The 17,184-nt window shown below is 45.3% G+C and overlaps 1 protein-coding gene and 1 long non-coding RNA gene across 2 annotated transcripts in view; one reads left to right on the forward strand and one right to left on the reverse strand.

Moving 5' to 3' along the window:
* ALK (ALK receptor tyrosine kinase) overlaps nt 1-17,184 on the forward strand; it is a 662,031-nt gene that overhangs the window by 346,671 nt on the left and 298,176 nt on the right. Inside the window, exon 4 of the mRNA XM_029938017.1 lies at nt 539-740. Coding sequence (XP_029793877.1) covers nt 539-740 — 202 coding nt within the window. The remainder of the gene's footprint in view (nt 1-538; nt 741-17,184) is intronic.
* Nucleotides 9,964-17,184, reverse strand: part of LOC115290206 — a 31,945-nt gene continuing 24,724 nt past the window's right edge. Inside the window, exon 4 of the long non-coding RNA XR_003908019.1 lies at nt 9,964-10,041. This is a non-coding gene — a long non-coding RNA (uncharacterized LOC115290206). The remainder of the gene's footprint in view (nt 10,042-17,184) is intronic.

Consider the following 17,184-nt stretch of genomic DNA (forward strand, 5'->3'; position numbering starts at 1 on the left):
TTATTCTATGGGGATCAGGTAATGCCCCCTATTTTTCTCCAGTTCCCTGTGAGACTTTGTTAATTGTGCCTATTGGCTGGCAAAGAATCTCTAAGTTATCATCTTTATTTTAACTTAGAGGACAGTTGAAATCAAGTAATTGATGATTTAATAGGGTCCTTCCTCTCCACCCAAAACTGGGTAAAGTACTCTCCATGCATATCTCACATAATTCTTACAACCACCCTTTGATATAAGTGTTTTCATTGCCATTTTACTGATGAAGGACCTGGGACTCCAGATCATAAAGCTAGTAAGTCAGGGATCTAAGATGAAAGCCTTAGTAAGTCCAGAATTACCATTCTCTTGCTTCAGCCTTTGCTTTTCACAAAGATGATCTAAGAAAAGGGGAAGAGGATTGGGCATATGTGAAGGAGGTGAGAAAGGCCTCCACCATTGCTGACTTTGGGGCCATTGGTCTCTATATCCTGACACGGAGATGCTGCTGGTGCTCTTGTCTGTACACACCTGAAGACTCACCATGTCTTTCTCTTGCCAGGCTCCTTCCTCCTCCTCAACACCTCAGCAAACTCCAAGCACACCATCCTGAGCCCATGGATGAGGAGCAGCAGTGAGCACTGCAGGCTGGCCGTCTCTGTGCACAGGCATCTGCAGCCTTCTGGGAGGTATGTTGCCCAGCTGCTGCCCCACAACGAGGCTGGAAGAGAGATCCTTCTGGTACCGACTCCAGGAAAGCATGGGTAAGTCCCTCCCCATGTTCAAAATTGTTGATATAAAAGGCCATTTAGCTTTTGGCTGCAAATTTCCAGAGTCTGTGACATCTACTTAAAACTCACAGTCATCCTTTAATGGGTAGGGTCCAGATTGAGCCATTACTGCTAATATTCCCAAGGTAGTGTCTTGGGTACTGATCTATGGGGCCCTCTGGCTGCCCAGGCTGGTGGTCCTTCCAGAGGCCAGAAGACCAGCTGGCAAAGTAGGCATTTAATGAGTGGGTGTTAAAGATATTTATTTCCTGAAGTACAGATGGAGCCAAGAAGAAAACGGCCAAGGGGAGTGTTAAAAGGCCAAAATGAAAGTAATTTAATATGCTGGAAATGGGGTTTTACCAGCAGGACTTGGGCAGGTCGGGAAAGAACAAACCATTGTAGCTACCTAAGCAGGTCCTGCAGAAGTGTAGGACCCAGAGCAGCATTGGTCAGGGATACCACAGTGGTATCAAATTCAGTAGAGATTGGAACAAGCTTTGTTCCAGAACCTGTAAGGCTTACACAATACTGAAATCATACCAGGTACCCATGTCAGTGAGCTCCTCAAGCTTCCAGAATATACTGACTTGTTTACTCAGTGATCCACTGGGCCTCTAGAAGCAGTGACATTGGACAGCAAATGTGAACGAGGAAATCTCTGTCATACCTTTTTTTTCCTTATTCCATAAAATAAATCCCATCATAAAACCCCACTTTTTTACAACAAGGGCGAAAGATCTTTCTTTGTGGCATGTTTACAGAAGAAAGATCTCAGATTTCTATCTAAGCTTAGACTTAGCTTCTTTCTACGAAAATATCTTTCAGAGGAGTTTCATCTGAAGAGTAATGTTACCCATCACTTACCTCCATGGCGTGCTTGGTCAGGAGGGGATAGCCTATCTACTGCTTTTCCAAAAAGCTCTATGATCTCCTTAGTAATTTCTTGAAAGTCTCCACCCTACCCTTTTACTACAGATGAGTATTTAGTTGTGCCTCAAAGAACTACAAGCTGCTATAGTCCTAGCAGGAATGAAACCTTAACTTCACGAGGGTTGCTGTCCCCATACCTAAAGTCAAATACATCTTCTTGCATCTGAAATGCCTCATTGGGCTGGATGGAAGGGTCCCAGCTCCAAGTGCCTCTTCCGCTGTTCACCAGAAGTTAGGAATGTGGGGTGTCCAGGCTGCCCACTGTTTTAAATGAGCTGTCTCTGGGCCAGACTTCCCTCCAGCATGGCCTCCCTTTCTTGGGAGAAGCCCAGATGGTATGGCCTCCCACCTATGGACAGGACGGGTGCTGGCCTCTGCTGCAGTGCCGTCCTGCAGGCGTTTGCCCAATCTCATGAGCTATTTATTCTGACTTCTGCACTCAACATTCTTGCCACACCAACCCTGGCAGATAGCGCTGTGTGAGGTTGTAGAGAATTCAGACCATCAATCTTTTAAAGAGTGTGGGTAGGGGCTGGGACTCATTGATGTCACGGGGGGAAGTGGAGTTCAGAGTCTCCCTGAAGTGCAGGGTGGGAATGTGCATGCATGTAAAGAGTACCAGAGGGATTTCAGTGCTTCCTAAGTAGCAGAGCTTAGTCCTCTGGATAGCATATTTGGAAGACCACAGCTTCTTCCTATGACTAGCCATGGGGGGCTCACAAAGACGTTTTCCTTCTTCATCTTTCTATTCATGCAACTACTTGGTGAGTTTCTTTCTATTATGCAACTACCTAGTGAGTTCCCACTTAACAGATGAGAAAACTGAGGCAGAGAGAGGAATAGGAAGTAATATGGCCCAAAGTGGACTCCAGATCTCCCCTTCTCTCATTAGTGTACTCTCCAGGAAACCCATAGCCTCTCAGCAGTGGGAAAGGGTGGGATCAGGAAAAAGAAAATAGAAGGCAAAGGATCCTTGCAAAAAAAAAGATCATCTAGATTCTTTGGTGTTTCGAGACAGATGAGCACAGGAGGCATATGATGGCAGCCTTTCCTTCACAGACAGTGAGAATGGGCAAGGAAGACAGCAGTGTGGGCAGGCTGTGATTCTCTTCAGTCTCAAGGTCCATCCTGCTAGCCATTGCATTTTTTCCCAGAGCAACTCTCCCACTGCAGGAGTCGGCCTGCCCCCTGTAGAGTGGGAATTGAGGCAGGAAAAAGGAAGCTAGTGTGCTGGGGCAAGCCCACTGACTTGATGGCTTTGCTTGGGGCTGCCTTCTCCAGCAGATTTGTCTTAGGCTGGGCTCCAGGCATCTCTGGGTAGAGAGGTTCTTCCTTAGCCCTGACAGGGCCATCTTGGAGTTTGGGGATGAGCAGGAGTGATTCCAAATTGAAACTAAAGATGTCTGAGCCAGCCTTCCCACCCCTAACAAAATCGATGTGGCGAGGATAGAAGGTGGCAGCTGAAGGGGTAGTCCACAGGCTGTCCTACTGCATGGAGGATCTGTGCTGCCCTAAGCATCTTGGCAAGCTGCAGGGCATGGGAACCTGTCCAGTACTTCACAGAGCTCTAGGTACTTGTGTAGAGTTGGCTCTGGGTTGCTCAGCCTCAGCTCTATTGACATCTGGGACCAGAAAATTCTTTCTGTGGTCACTGTCCTGTGCATGGCTCCCTAGCTTCCCAGGCTTCTACCTACTGGATGCCAGAAGTATCTCTCCTGGCCATGGCAACAAAAATGTCTCCAGACATTGACGTATGTCCCTTGGCGGGGGGGCAAAATTGCCCCACTGAGAACTACTGAAACAGCTACAGAATATTAGAGGTGGGAGGAACCCTGAGATTTACCTTGAGATTCAACTTCATCAGTTCTCAGGAGTGGGGAATGGACTTACTCTCAGAATGGGGAAGGGACCCACTCCATGTTATATGATGAATGCCAGTGTTGATAGACAAGTGTCTTGAGCCCTACCCTCAAGTCTATGTGCCAACCACTGCACCTCCGTTACACAGATATGTAAGGTTACTTACACATAACACATGGATATGTGGTTACTTGTGTAACCACAAGCCCTCAGTTACATAGATATGTAAGGCCCAGTCTCTACCCTTGAGTAATAATAACCACTGCCAACACTTAGTAACACTTCCCAGATGTGCTAGCCAGTCAATGCTGTGCACTTCACATGCATTTTCTTATTTAATACTCAAAACACAGTGAACCAGTTACTGTTACTATCTTCCATTTCACAGGTGAGGAAATTCAGTGAGATCAAACAATCTTCCCAAGGTAACTGGCTAGACAGGGTGCAGGAGGTCTGAACCTAAGCAGCCCGACTTTAGACTATTTTTGCCCATTGCTGAAAGAGCTCAAGGCCGTGGTGCTATAGAAAAAAAAAAATCAGTTCTTTGAATCAAAGCCATAAGTTTAGGTCCTCCCCAGTTTGGAGAACAATTACTCATTGGGTATTTTCTATTTGTTAGGACCATACAGGTGCTAGAGATACAAAAGACTAGCCTTTGATGGTCTATGAAAGGATTTTCCATGAATGAGCTTTATGCCTTCAATGTGAATCCCACCCCTACCAAACCTCAGTTTCCCCATATGTGACATGAGGATGATGATGTCAGCCATGCTCCTGTGGTGCTGTGGAGTTAAAGCAGTAAAAGATATAAAGGGTTTTTTCACACTAAGCAAGATAAGAGGCCATATTTAATACCCTCATCTGCTCTGTTCTGCCCAGAAGTGGGGATCACAAAGGACCAGGACTCACTCTCTGATTGCGGGGTTAGCAGAAATCTCAAGGATCCTTTGGTTTTGAGATCCTTGGCACTTTTCCTCACTGAAGTTCACTCTCTTTGATGTCAGAGATGAGCCACCAACATGATGCTCTGAGTGGTGAGGGGAACACAGTGAAATCCTGGTGGTGACGACAGTGATGATTACAAATGGGGCTGGCTTCCTCTCAGGACAGGACACGGCTGGTTTGGGGACTGCTCTTTGCAAAACAGTGTTCAGCCTGAGTAATCACAAGGGAGGAAAGTGTCCTAACACACTCACTGGGGAAAGCTTGACTCATAGGTGTGGGCTGAGGAGGGACAAGCCTGAGGCCCCTGAGGCCCCTGAGGCCCCCAGACACCAAGTTTTGAGTGCGAAGCACAAGGAAGGGAGCAGCAGCCTGGCAGGAGACACCAGAGGCAAGGGCGGGCGGTCGGGGAGCCCCAGCAGCTGCTCCCTTCCTTGCCTCCTGGAAAGCAGCCATGTACATGAAGTCTAGAGAATCACGGAGCATGAGCGCCGGCCTCTGCCAAGGCGGCCTGGCTTTGGCCTGGGTCTCCCAGGGGACGCACAGTGATGAGTGCCCGGCCTGCTCATCTGCTCGTCTGCCCTGCCAGAATGGCCACAGGAGCACGGAAGCAGAGAAATGTTCTGTCAAACAGCCCAGCTCTGCTGGCCACAGAATCCAGCGGGCATAGGACATCTTAACTAGAAGTCAGAGGTTACAAAGTGCCCCGTGAATTGAATTAATATGATAATCCCTATTTAGAATGGTGAGCTATGAAATAGCATAAGGAAAATGGTGCATGCTGTGCCAACTGTATTAGGTGGTTAACACATGCTAGACACTTTCCAGGGCATCCGTCCCTCTAACAACCATAGATGGAGCACCTCCCATGAGATAGGTGTTGGGAATATGCAGCCAAAGATGACCTGGGCACAGCCTTCAAGGTGCATCCAGTCCAGTAAGGAAGACTGGGTACATGTTTGTGCAGGTGGCTTTAAATGGGTCCCAGAGATATTAAGGGGTAGCAGTTGCCAGTGTGAAATTGGTACCCTCCTGGACTCAGGACCCCAAGCTTAGGGAATGGGGGTGTTTGGGGCTGTAGGAGCTCCTCCTTCCCATACACCTGAGCACACAGCTTTTTCCCTTAGCCTTGGGTATCCGGGGACTTTATTGTGTATGACCAGAACTACACAGTGTGTAGAGGGAAGAATTGGACCGTGAGGGGATAGGAGTTGCCAATCATTTGAATTACTAATACTTGAGCAGATGTTTTAAACCTAAAGGATTTGGTGATACTCAGGCTTGAGCCAGGATAAGCTGTCAGGGCCATTCCGTAGCACAAACAAGGTTCCTTCCAGAAGATGGCCAAGAAATAAGGCTCTCCTCAGCACAAAGCTTCATCTTTCTGCAGGCTCTTAACCCCTACCCTCAGAGGCCTTGAATTCCTTCTCGCCTGTCTACTGGACAAGCCAAGGCCCTGAGACATGATGTGATGTGATGAAGGATAAAATGTGAGCTGAGGGCCCTCCAGAGCCCCGCCCTCTGGCACTCTCTTCTATCTCCTGGCTGAACAGCTGCATCAGGAAATCCTCAAACCTACTGCCTTTAGCTTAAAATCTGCGGCCACCCACCCCCGGTGAAGAAATACCTATGTCCGTGCTGGGTGCCACATGGCTGCCACATTTATTTAGACCAATGAGTTCTGGCCAAAGATACCAGCTTTAAAACCAGAACAATCCTAATGGGAGACCTGCCAAAGTCATTTAATTCAAAGCAATATTGACTTGTGGAGTGAATGTGCCATGTTAGTCCTGGCTCCCCTGCTAATCGGAGGCTCCTCCCACCTCAGTTTCTTTTCTTTTTAAATTTTTTTAATGTTTTTATTTATTTTTGAGAGAGAGAGAGAGAGACAGCATGAGAAGGGGAGAGTCAGAGAAAGAAGGAGTAACGGGATCTGAAGACAGGCTCCAGGCTCTGAGCTAGCAGTCAGCACAGAGTGTGACGTGGGGCTCGAACCCATGAATCCGTGAGATCATGATCTGAGCCAAAGTTGGACACTTAACCAACTGAGCCACCCAGGTGCCCCCCACCTCAGTTTCTTACCTTCCTTCCAAAGGAGAGATTCCAGTTGCACGCTGTCCCCTTCCTCATCCTGCAAGGCCAGCCACCTCACCTCACTCAGGACTCAGGACTAGGGTAGCAGGAAATGATTTTCCCCACCCCACAGTCCTGCTCTTTGTCCCCAGTCTGGCTCACTGGACAGTTACCCCCTCTTGATGCAAAGACCTTCTGCTGCAAAGGTACAACACCCGGAATTCTCCTGTAAATAGATGGAATGAGCGAATCCCAGGCTGAGCAAGGGATAGGCTTTGGGCAGGACAACATGGAAAGATGCTGCTAGGCATTTGCTTCTGAAAGGCTGCCTGACTGCCCAACTGTGCCGGATTTAAATTCAGTTGGCCCAGAGCAGTGTGGCAGGTCTGGCCAGCGCAGGGAGATCAGGGGCCTGTGGCATTCAGCACACTCCAGCCAAAGTCCCCCTCACATCCTGCCTGTGTGATAAACAGGATCTAGAATAAAAAAGGTGATCATTTATTGAAATTGATGCCCTCGAGTGGCAGTGTCACGATGATTTAATTCCAGACCCAGCATTTTCTCCCTTTCAAAGTCATTCAGAGTATCGGCTTTTCTCTTTTTCCCCTTGGTCTGAATAACACACTAATAAATATACAATAAGGGCTTTAATGTCTGGGTGATTTACACTAAAAAGAGAGAGCCATTCAGAGGCTTTAAAGACAATTTTTTTAAAGCCCTAAAACTCACACCTAGGCTTGTCAGGAGCATATTTCCAGGACACCTGGTCACGGGAGCAGTCACATAGACTGGGGTTCTCTGAGCCTGATACTTGGGTCTTTAGTGTGCTTGGAGGTAGCTCCCACACACTGTGTGAGTTTAGGCAAGTCTCTGACTCTCTATAGCCTCAGCTTTCCTATCTGTAAGATGGCAATAATTGGCATGCCTCATGAGATTGTCGTGAGGATTAAATTAGATGACATGCAGAACAGGTGCTAACAGTGCTTTGTCCCACTCTGTCTGCCCCTTGAAAAGGCAGGGGAGCAGGGCTGGCCTTCCTCCGGCAGCTCAGGGCTGTGCGGGATTGGGTATGAGGACAGGCAAGGTTAGCAATTTTACATTCCCTATTGTCAGAGTGACTGCTTGTGTTTCCTAGTCAGGCCCCAAAGTACCAGTCCCACTGGCTGTGCTTGGATTCACTATATTTCTCATCCCTGTGAATAGTATTTTTGAAGCAACTACTGAAATGCTAGTCCTCTCTAGAACACTGGACTTGAAGCCATTAACATGATAGGTCTCAAGCTTTAGGGGTACAAATCAGAACCACTCATTTTATAAAATTCATACACTTTAGTCCCATGCAGAGTGATTCTGATTTTATTCATCGTGGGAAGGGGCATGAGCATGAGTATTTCTAGAAAGGGACACAGAGATTCTGGTGTGCATCAAAAATTAGGGATCATTGTAAATACCTCAGCTTGAATTGGTGATCACATAAGCTGGTAACTTTCTACAATAATTTACTAAATACTAAAGACAAAAGACAAAAAGAAAGCTAGGAGAAGTGAGATACACTTGTGTGCAGGGTGTAGAGTCCTATTTCCCCCTCACAGGTAGACACACTAGTGACAAGGATCCCCTCCATCCCCCTGCTTGGCCTGATCCTGCCTGTGTGGCCCCCATCTGGGACACCTGGGTGCGTCCAGGGACGATTAAGGGACTGGTCTTTACCAGTGGGTCTACTCAAGACATATCTATTATTCTCTCTCCAGAATTATTGTGGCTTTTAAGGCCATAGGGGACTGAGAAGAATACAGGGTGGACTAGAAAAAGCTGGACTTTTCAGAATCAGAGCGATTTTCCATCCATCCATCCATCCATCCACATCTACCCATCCACCCACCACCCACCTCTAGTCTTCAGAATGTCACGTGTTGACTCTCATAGAGGTCTCAGGTTAACGTTGGCACTCCTTTTTTTTCTCAGGGGGCAGATACTATGCTGTTAACATTCATAGCAACTGTGTACAGCACATGTTCAGTTACCACGTGCACCAACTATCATCAATCCATCAGCTCACTTCATCTTCACTTTGATTGGCATCATATATGTTACTTTAAAATTTTTTCTTCATGTTTATTTACTTTTGAGAGAGAGACAGACAGAGAGAGACAGAGACAGAGACAGAGTATAGGCAGGGGAAGGGCAGAAAGGGAGGAAGACAAAGAATCCAAAGCAGCCTCCAGGCTCTGAACAAGATTATGACCTGAGCTCAAGTTGGATGCTTAACAGACTGAGACACCCAGGTGCTCCATGTGTCACATATGTTATTATCCTCATTTTACACATAAGTAAACTGAATCTTAAAGAGGTTCAATGATTTTCCCTTTTCATGGGTAACACATAGAGAAACACATGTCTTTTGAGCACTTTTTTTTTTTTTGGCTTCTATTGTTCCCACAAAGACGCCTTGTAGTTGAACCCTGGTATCGTGCCTGACGCTGAGGAAATTGACACCTGTTCTTATCCAGTCAGGAAAAGCCATTCTCAAGGAGACTCATCTGATATTTGGTCATCTAATTTGGAGCCAGAAGACCTGAAGGTAGAGACCTTAGGCTTGTGTATCTTCTTCCTCCTCACAGTGCCTGGCCCAGCACCTGGCCCATAGTAGGTGTTCTTTTTGGCTGAATGGACACCAGATCAGTTATGGTAATCTATGGGGCAACTCTTCTTAAACCTGAACTCTGAGTCTAAAACTTAAAGTCCAATCTGAGATCACAGAAGGGTCTCCAATCAATGAGAAGATGAAAAGTATTTTCTTCCCACCCTTTGCCCATGCCCAGGGATACATGTATAATCCTCCCTGGAGCCCGGGAAGCAGTTGTCACAGTGCACCTCAACTGTGAAGGTTGCCACTAAGTACAAAGGACAATTCCTTTCCTGGCAGGTACAACTTTTACTCACGATTGCTTTCATTGATGGACGTCAAGAAAATAAATGAAAAGACCACTGGCTTCTGCCAGTTTTGACCTTCGAGATTTGACAGCCCAGGGCTTGTAGTGGGGCTCTTTTGAGCTGGTTCCTTTCCTTTTCCCACTATACCCTGGATATTTGATGGATTGAACATTAGAAAGTTGAGAGAATGGTGAATACCTGTAACCCCTTGGCTTGTCAGAATGGCATCTTGGAAAATCCCATAATAATAAATGTATGTTGTATACAAAAAGAAGGCAAAATGCATTAAAAAAAATCAGGTCTCATCTAAGAAGTGTTTGTTGAGCCTCACCTTTTCCCAGTGGGGAGGGAGATATTAAAAATAGGTGGAAGAATTTAGGCAATAGACCACTAGTGTCAAGGAATTCACTCATTCATTCCATAGGGCATTCTGTCAACAAACATTGATGAGTCTTACTCTGTTCCAAGTACCGGTTGGACTCTGATGGCTCATCTGACCTTCAAGGGGCTCACAGTGAGGTTTGGTGTTGGATGACAAGGGACAGCTGTGATGCTGTGGAGAAAGGGCTATAATGAGTTTATGCACAGGATGTGTGCAGAGGGTGTTTAGGAGTGTAGCCAGAGTGTGCTGGGGGCTGGTAGGCAAGCTGGCCCAGAGAAGACAGCTTGAGCTGGCTTTGAAGGGAGAGGGCAGTGGTCAGGGGGAAAATCAGCCAAAGGCATTCCATGCACAGAGGGACCATGTGCCAAGGCCTGGCAGCTTGAGAAGTAGGTGAGACTAGGGCTACACAGTCACTTAGCCACTCTGCCGCCATCAGTCTCTCAGAGTTCTCACACTTTGTATGAATGTGCCTCCGGCAACAGTACCCATCCCCTCCTCACTGAGACAGTCTCCAAACAGAATTCTCATTCCTGGGCCCCTTTCCCCACCTCTTTTTGTAGCAAATGTCCTGCTACAAATGCTCAAAAGATTTCACCCTACATCTAGGCTCTTTTCTGACTTTCTCTCCCTCTGTGTTAGTATCTTCCACCTAAGTGAGGACTCCAAATTCCTATAGACAGTCCATGTACACAGTGATTTCTGCCCCAGCACAAGTGGACTTAGGGCACAAGCTATTTACACTTTTTGGCTACAGTTGGCTCAGACTCTAGGATTTTCCTGTCACCCCTCCCCTCCTTCTTTGCAGAAGAATAGCTAAGGCGGTTATTCCTCATGGATTGCCCTCCGCCCTCATCCTCATCACTGAGACCCTTACTCATTCTGCAGTGTGCAGTTCAGTGTCTCCTCTGATTCAGATTCCACGGATGGCATCATTCGGTGGCTTTGTGATGACAGCTATGAACCCCTTTCCCCTACTAATCAACAGGGATCCAGCCCCCTTCCTTTCACTGCTGGCCCCCAAGTGCTAGATTGGGAAAGAGTAATGCTGCTGGCTGGGCCAGGCAGGAGTTCACCTCCCTCCTCTGCTCCCTTAAATTTGTATAATTATAACAATGGTAAGGAAGAAGAGCATCTTAGTCCATTCTGGCTGTTATATCAAAATACCACTGACCAGGTGGCTTAGAGATAATAGAAATCTATTCCTCATAGCTCTGGAGGCTGGAAGTCCAAGACAGAGTGTCAGGAAGGTTGTGCTCTGGTGAGGGCCCTCTTCCTGATTCACAGTTGGCATTTCCTCACTGTGTCCTCACATGGTGAGAGGGGCCAGGGAGCTTTCTGGAGCCCCCTTTATAAGAGTGCTAATCCCATCCATGAGGCCTTCACCCTCATGACCTAATCAGCTCCAGTGGCCGTACCTCCTATGACCATCACATTGTGGGTTAGGTTTCAGCATAAGAATTGGAAGGGGGGAGGAGGCACATTCAGAAGGAGAGAGGGATAGTTACTTAGAATTTACTCAGTGGTGCCAAACATTTTTCTAAGTGCCTCCCATGTGTTATTTCTCTTAATATTATGCTCACCACCACTCAATGAGGGAGGCAATGTTATGACCTGTATTTTACAGTGAGGAAGCAGAAGCTTAGTGAGGTTAAGTAACTTGCCCAGGGTCACACAGCTAGTCAGGAGCAGACTACATTTGAAGCCAGACAATCTAGCTCCATAGTCCACTCTCCTAGTCACTATGCTCCAGGCCTCCCTATCACCAACCAGTAATTAAGAATATATTTTTATGTATCATGATACATATATAATATGTAATCACTGTCTAGTCTTCATAAATACCTAGCTGCATATTTTTTGTGGTACATATATAATCCTTCCCATGTAAAAATAAAGGGCAAAGTCCTAAGGCTTTTGGCCAAAGGAAGAATATTTTGGAAAGTGGCCAGCCTTAAGAACAGGAACTAGAAAGGCTGGCCCTGCAGAAGGCTATAGAAAGTCCAACATGGTCCCAGTCTCCCTGTTTCCTGAAACTGTAGACCAATCCAGGCCCCCTTGCCTGGGGAGGCTGGGTCTCTGTCTGTGGTGAAGGATGCAGAACCAAGTGATAGAATCATCTGCTCTTTTAGGTGTGATTCAAAGAGTCTAGGCCACCAGTGCCAATGGGGGCTGAGTAAAGAAACACCATGAGCTGCATAATAACCCACCTCCACTTTGCATTCACTCCAGGTCTCAAAGCAAACCTCCCTGTGTTTCATTACCTGGCTAGCTTCTGAGTTTTCTTTTTTTTCCCCCTCTGTTTTGTTTATAGTACCACACTCACATGTCTAGATAAATTCCTTATTTTTATAACAGAAATGCATTTTCTTATGGTTCAGAGCCTTAGTTAAGAGCTGTATCAACCATGGGACTTTGCATTTGAAAGGCTTTACAAAATCTACACACAGATTTGGTGCAATGTCTATTCCTGAGATGATCTTACATCACTAAGCTCCAAGAAGGCATGTTCCCACGGTTTTCAAAATAGTGATCACTTTCCCTCTGTCAATGGGTACATCTTGTGGTCTTGAGAAAGGGGAGGGCGTGCAGTGAAGGCCACAGCTTTTTGAAGGGGAGCAAGCTGATCTCAGGGCATAGGAACTGCCTGCTAGACCATTCACCCAGGGACTTCTGGTTACCTTAGGGTCTGGGGTCTCCCTGCACCTCTCAGGGCAACTTAGGACAAATGACTGGCACACAGTGGGAATCAGGAGAGGGCCATGTTCTGTGGAGCTTCCTTCCTGGCCCCACTTCTAGATTCAGGTTTTGTTCTTCTCTGTTGTATTATTCTGTGGAATGTTTCTTGAAGTCATTGAGAACAGTAACCTCAGTGACTCCTCCTGGGCATTAGGAAGTCCCAAAATAGAGCAAGTCAAGAACTTGATAAGAGAACTAGCAGGTGAACATTGCAGGTTGCTAATCTCCTGCTTCAGATCCGTCAGTAAACCCCTGTGTAGCCCAAGATCAAGTCTGAGCTCCTTTTCAGCATGGCACACGACCCCAATCTGGCCCTCCCTGTGTTGAGCTTCTGCTATTCCTTTGGACCCATACTTCTTTTATAATAAGCTATTCATAGTTGCCCTAATTGAAACAAGCAGTTTCAACCCCTCTTGCCTTCCCCCACCTCTCCGACCACCATGTACAATCTTTCTCTTCCTTCAATAAAGAATCTCTTAGCTCTCAAGCCTTTCCTGAGACTCCAGACCCAGTCCACGTAGTGTTGATTATACCATCTTTTGCACTCAGTTCTGTGGCCTGTTTCACATCCCCATTACTGTTCTCAGCCCTGAGGCACATTTGCTCTTTTACAGGTCTTTCTCACCAATTAGGCACCCTAAAATTAGGGATGGGAATTAGTTATCATTGTGTCTCTGCTGCCTTGCACTGAGCCTGACCACAGTATATATTCAAGAAATCCTTTTTAAATGAACAAACCCCCTAATTAATTGGACCAGGAACTCCGAGAATTTGAGATATGGTTTTAAGAAAAAGATGCATCTAGAAAGCTCTTGACCAAAATTCCATTTCCATCCTCCATAACATCTCACTTCCTTCTACTCAACTGCAGGTGGAAAGACTATATCTCAGCCTGCATCCTCTCCATCCCACACCATTGAGAAAATGCTGGCATATATCAGCCTTGGAGAGATGGTCCCCATGCTTCCTGATCGCCCACTCTGGGATCATCTTAGCCCCTCTGATTTTCCAGATGATTTCCTATATGTTTCCTGTGTGTTTTCTTATCTTCCACAAGAATCTTCTCCTTGGTATTTCCCTGCCCTCCTCTAATATCTCCCTCTTCCTAGTTTACTTTACATTCCCACTTAAGCACACTGACTCCTGTTGAATTTTTTTAATCTTTTCAGACAAGGATGAGTTCCGATTGTGTTCTCTCCAACTATTCCTTAAATATTCCCTCCATTGTTCTTTTTCCCCCCTCCCAGGACTAAAATTCCTCACTGACTGCATGAAATTCTAATCATGATTCTATTGCATGCTTACCTGCAGGTCTCAGAGTGACTCCTTTGTCTGGACTTTCTTCTAGTCACTTTCCCTAAGGAGCCTCTTGGTGCCCATTGGGTCATCTTGTCAATAGACAGATGATTTTCATTTATAAAAATCCTCATGTGTCTACCAACTTTCTTGATTAGCTCTCTGCTTCCCTAACTTAAGGCTAACTTCTGGGGTTTGGGGTGCTGGTAGCATCAGGTTCATTGTCTATGGAATTGAGCCAAGAAATTTGATGATTGGCAAAGTGAGAGTTCAGATAGAAATAAAAACTTCTGGATTGCACTGTCTCTCCATGGTCCTTGAGTCCTTCTGTGGCTGCGTCTCCAATTTCACATTCCCACATGACTATTTATGCTAATTTGGGTTAAAGGCATAGTCTAAACAGCAGTACTAGAAAAATATTTTAGTCATAGATTCATCAAGCAGAAAATAACCTTAAAAGTCATTGAATCCAATCCCTTTACCTTCACTTCAAACCAATGCAAGAGCCTCTTCCAAAGCTCATCTGACTTCAGCTTACCTGGTCAACCAGTAGGATGCTCACCTTGCAAAGCAGACTGCCCCTGTGAAGCAGCTTTTGCTGCAAGGAAGAAATTGCTAATAGCCCACTGTCTTTGCAATCTTGAAAAGATGTTGAATGTCTCTAAAAAGTTGTTCAATTTCTTCAGGCCTCCTATATCTCATCCATAAAATGAGAATAGTAATACCTATCTTGTCGGAGCTTTTAACAATGATAGCTAATATGCACTGTTTACCATCTTCTTAGCACTGAGGTATATAATTGAATTTAACACCACAATTTTCCTGTGAAGTAGTACTATGATTATGCATACAAGGCATCTGGAATCATTTGAGCAGATAGTATATGTTAGTTCTTTCTCCTTTTTCACCATTATCTGGTTGATCTTTTATTTGTCCTCTGGAATCACATAGAAAAAGCCTACTTTCTTCTAACAAGATAGTTTTTCATTTCGTTGAGGGTACTTTTCATATCTCTTCTTAACTTTCTCCCCCTCCAGGATAAACAATTTTAGTTTCTTCTACAGAATATTTTCCAGAGTCACATTCTTGCCACGTGACCTTAACCAGTGACGAGGTCGGGAGGGCGGGGCTGTCCTTCAATGATCTGGAAACCTCTACCCACCAGTGTAGCATAAGCTTGGCTCACTCTTCCCCTAGCTGCATCCTGCTGTTTGAACACCAGGCATCTTAAAGTTAGCAACCAGGAAAGCTGCTGGAGCATTTCATCAAAACCATTTTCTATATGATTTGCATCTTTTCTTCCCAATGGAGAATCCTCAAGTTTCTCTTGCAGGCAAAGGAGGCTTTTCTTGTTTGTGACTGACATTCCCAAAAATATCTGATTCAAAAAGAAATTTAATTTTGTCCCCAGCTTTCACATCATCTTGCTTTGTTTGTCATCCTTGTGGTCCGCCAGCTTCCCCCCCTTTGTTCTCCTAATTGCCAGAGACATTTTTATACTGAGTAAATTGCATCAGACTCACTGCAAAATGAATCAATTTGGGAAGAGTATGAGCTACACTGTTGTCTTAAGTGTGCATTAACATTTAGATGCGTTATTTAAAACGGGTCTGGGGTTAGTGCCAGGGAGATAGCTTCATGACTATTCTGACTCATTCTCTGCAGCCGGACTCCACAGAATGGAACTGAGGAACCCTGAAACCCATCCCAGCCCCCCATCCCTTTAGGGAGGGCTTGAACTAGGTGAGATCTTTTAAGAGCTCAGATTTGGGAACTTGATTGACAAACTGAGTTTGACTTGGTAATCTCAGAGTGAAACACAGCCAGGTGTAATGGACAATGTCTCTCATCATACATCAGGCACACACATGATATGTAGGTTTAAGTACAAATCAGAGGCCAGAAGTCTTTGGCAGTAAAACAAAGCATGCAATAAATAAATAAATAAATAAATAAGATACCAGCCAACTCTCTCTAGTATAAAACTTAAACAGTGTTCAGAAAGCCAGTGAATAGGAAAAGCTGCAATCCAGATGATCATGTGGTGATTCAATGAGCTAATTCTTTTATCATCAAGTGAGTCAGGTAATATCTCCATTAGTAGCAGAAGGTTTAAAAATTGGAGAGAGTGGTAACACCAGGACAATTGCCTGATTTATGCTTTCTCAATCACCTGGGCTTATTGCCTAAACTGGTAATGGACTCCATCCATCAAAAAATTATTCCATCTGGCATTCTGGTTTCTGAAGAAATCTGGACGTCCTCATAGAGAATTGGCCAAATGATATAATGCGTGTGGAAGCCCTTAGCACAGTGTCTTAGTAAAAGGTGGTTGAATCTGTTCTATTTTATGTTCAGAGATATGATGGTGCATTAGATACACAAGAGAAATAAAACATCAATTGTTTAATGCTATAATTAAGATTCTGAAATGCTGAGAAGTACAGCTCTGAGGATTGTAAGGGTAGCACTTTCTCAAGGAGCCCTTCCCAGACACCTCTGTCCCTGGGCATCTCTTCTCTTTCAGCCTATAAGGTCCTTTGTAAGTAACAGTTCCAATCCCATGGAAATTCACCAGCTTTGTGCATTTCTGCCCATTTTCCCCACTAGAGTCTGAACTTCAGGGAAGCATATGCAGTGCTTTCATTTTGGTGTTCTCAAAGTCCAAAACAGTGTCTGACACAGAATTGGCATTCAGTTGATGTTTGTTGACTGAACAAGTAGAACTCAAAAATATTGTCATGCTGCTTTCAAAGTTGAACTAGATAAGGATATCTCACACTTTTCTGTTGGGCAGGCCTAAAGCATTAGGATTCTTGAGCAGAAATAGAAAACAATGCAGAAAGACTACTACCAATCAGTATATGGTCTTGAAATAACAATAGCTCCCACTTGTATAACACTTAATATATGGTGGGCATTGTTCTAAGTGCCCGAACCTGTATTTATCCATTTATCTTCATGATAGTTCTATGAGGTGACATACTATTTTTATCCCCATTTTATGGATGAAGACACTGAACTTGACAGTCCTATAACTAGAAATGATCGGAGCTGGAATCTGAACCCACAAGGTGTCACTCCAGAGCCCATGATCACCACACCAGATGATGTAACCTCTCTAAAAGAGATGTGAGAGGTGCTCCCCCCAGGCCTCCCCCACATAGTTCACAGGTTGCCTTGTCAGGCGACATGTCAAATAGACAGGGGCAGACACCAGTGAGAAGAGGCTGTCTTTAAGTTTCAGCTGAAATGGCATCTCCACCACCTACCCAGGGACAT

Source organism: Suricata suricatta, chromosome 4, assembly GCF_006229205.1.
Source record: "Suricata suricatta isolate VVHF042 chromosome 4, meerkat_22Aug2017_6uvM2_HiC, whole genome shotgun sequence".
Lineage (NCBI taxonomy): Eukaryota > Metazoa > Chordata > Mammalia > Carnivora > Herpestidae > Suricata > Suricata suricatta.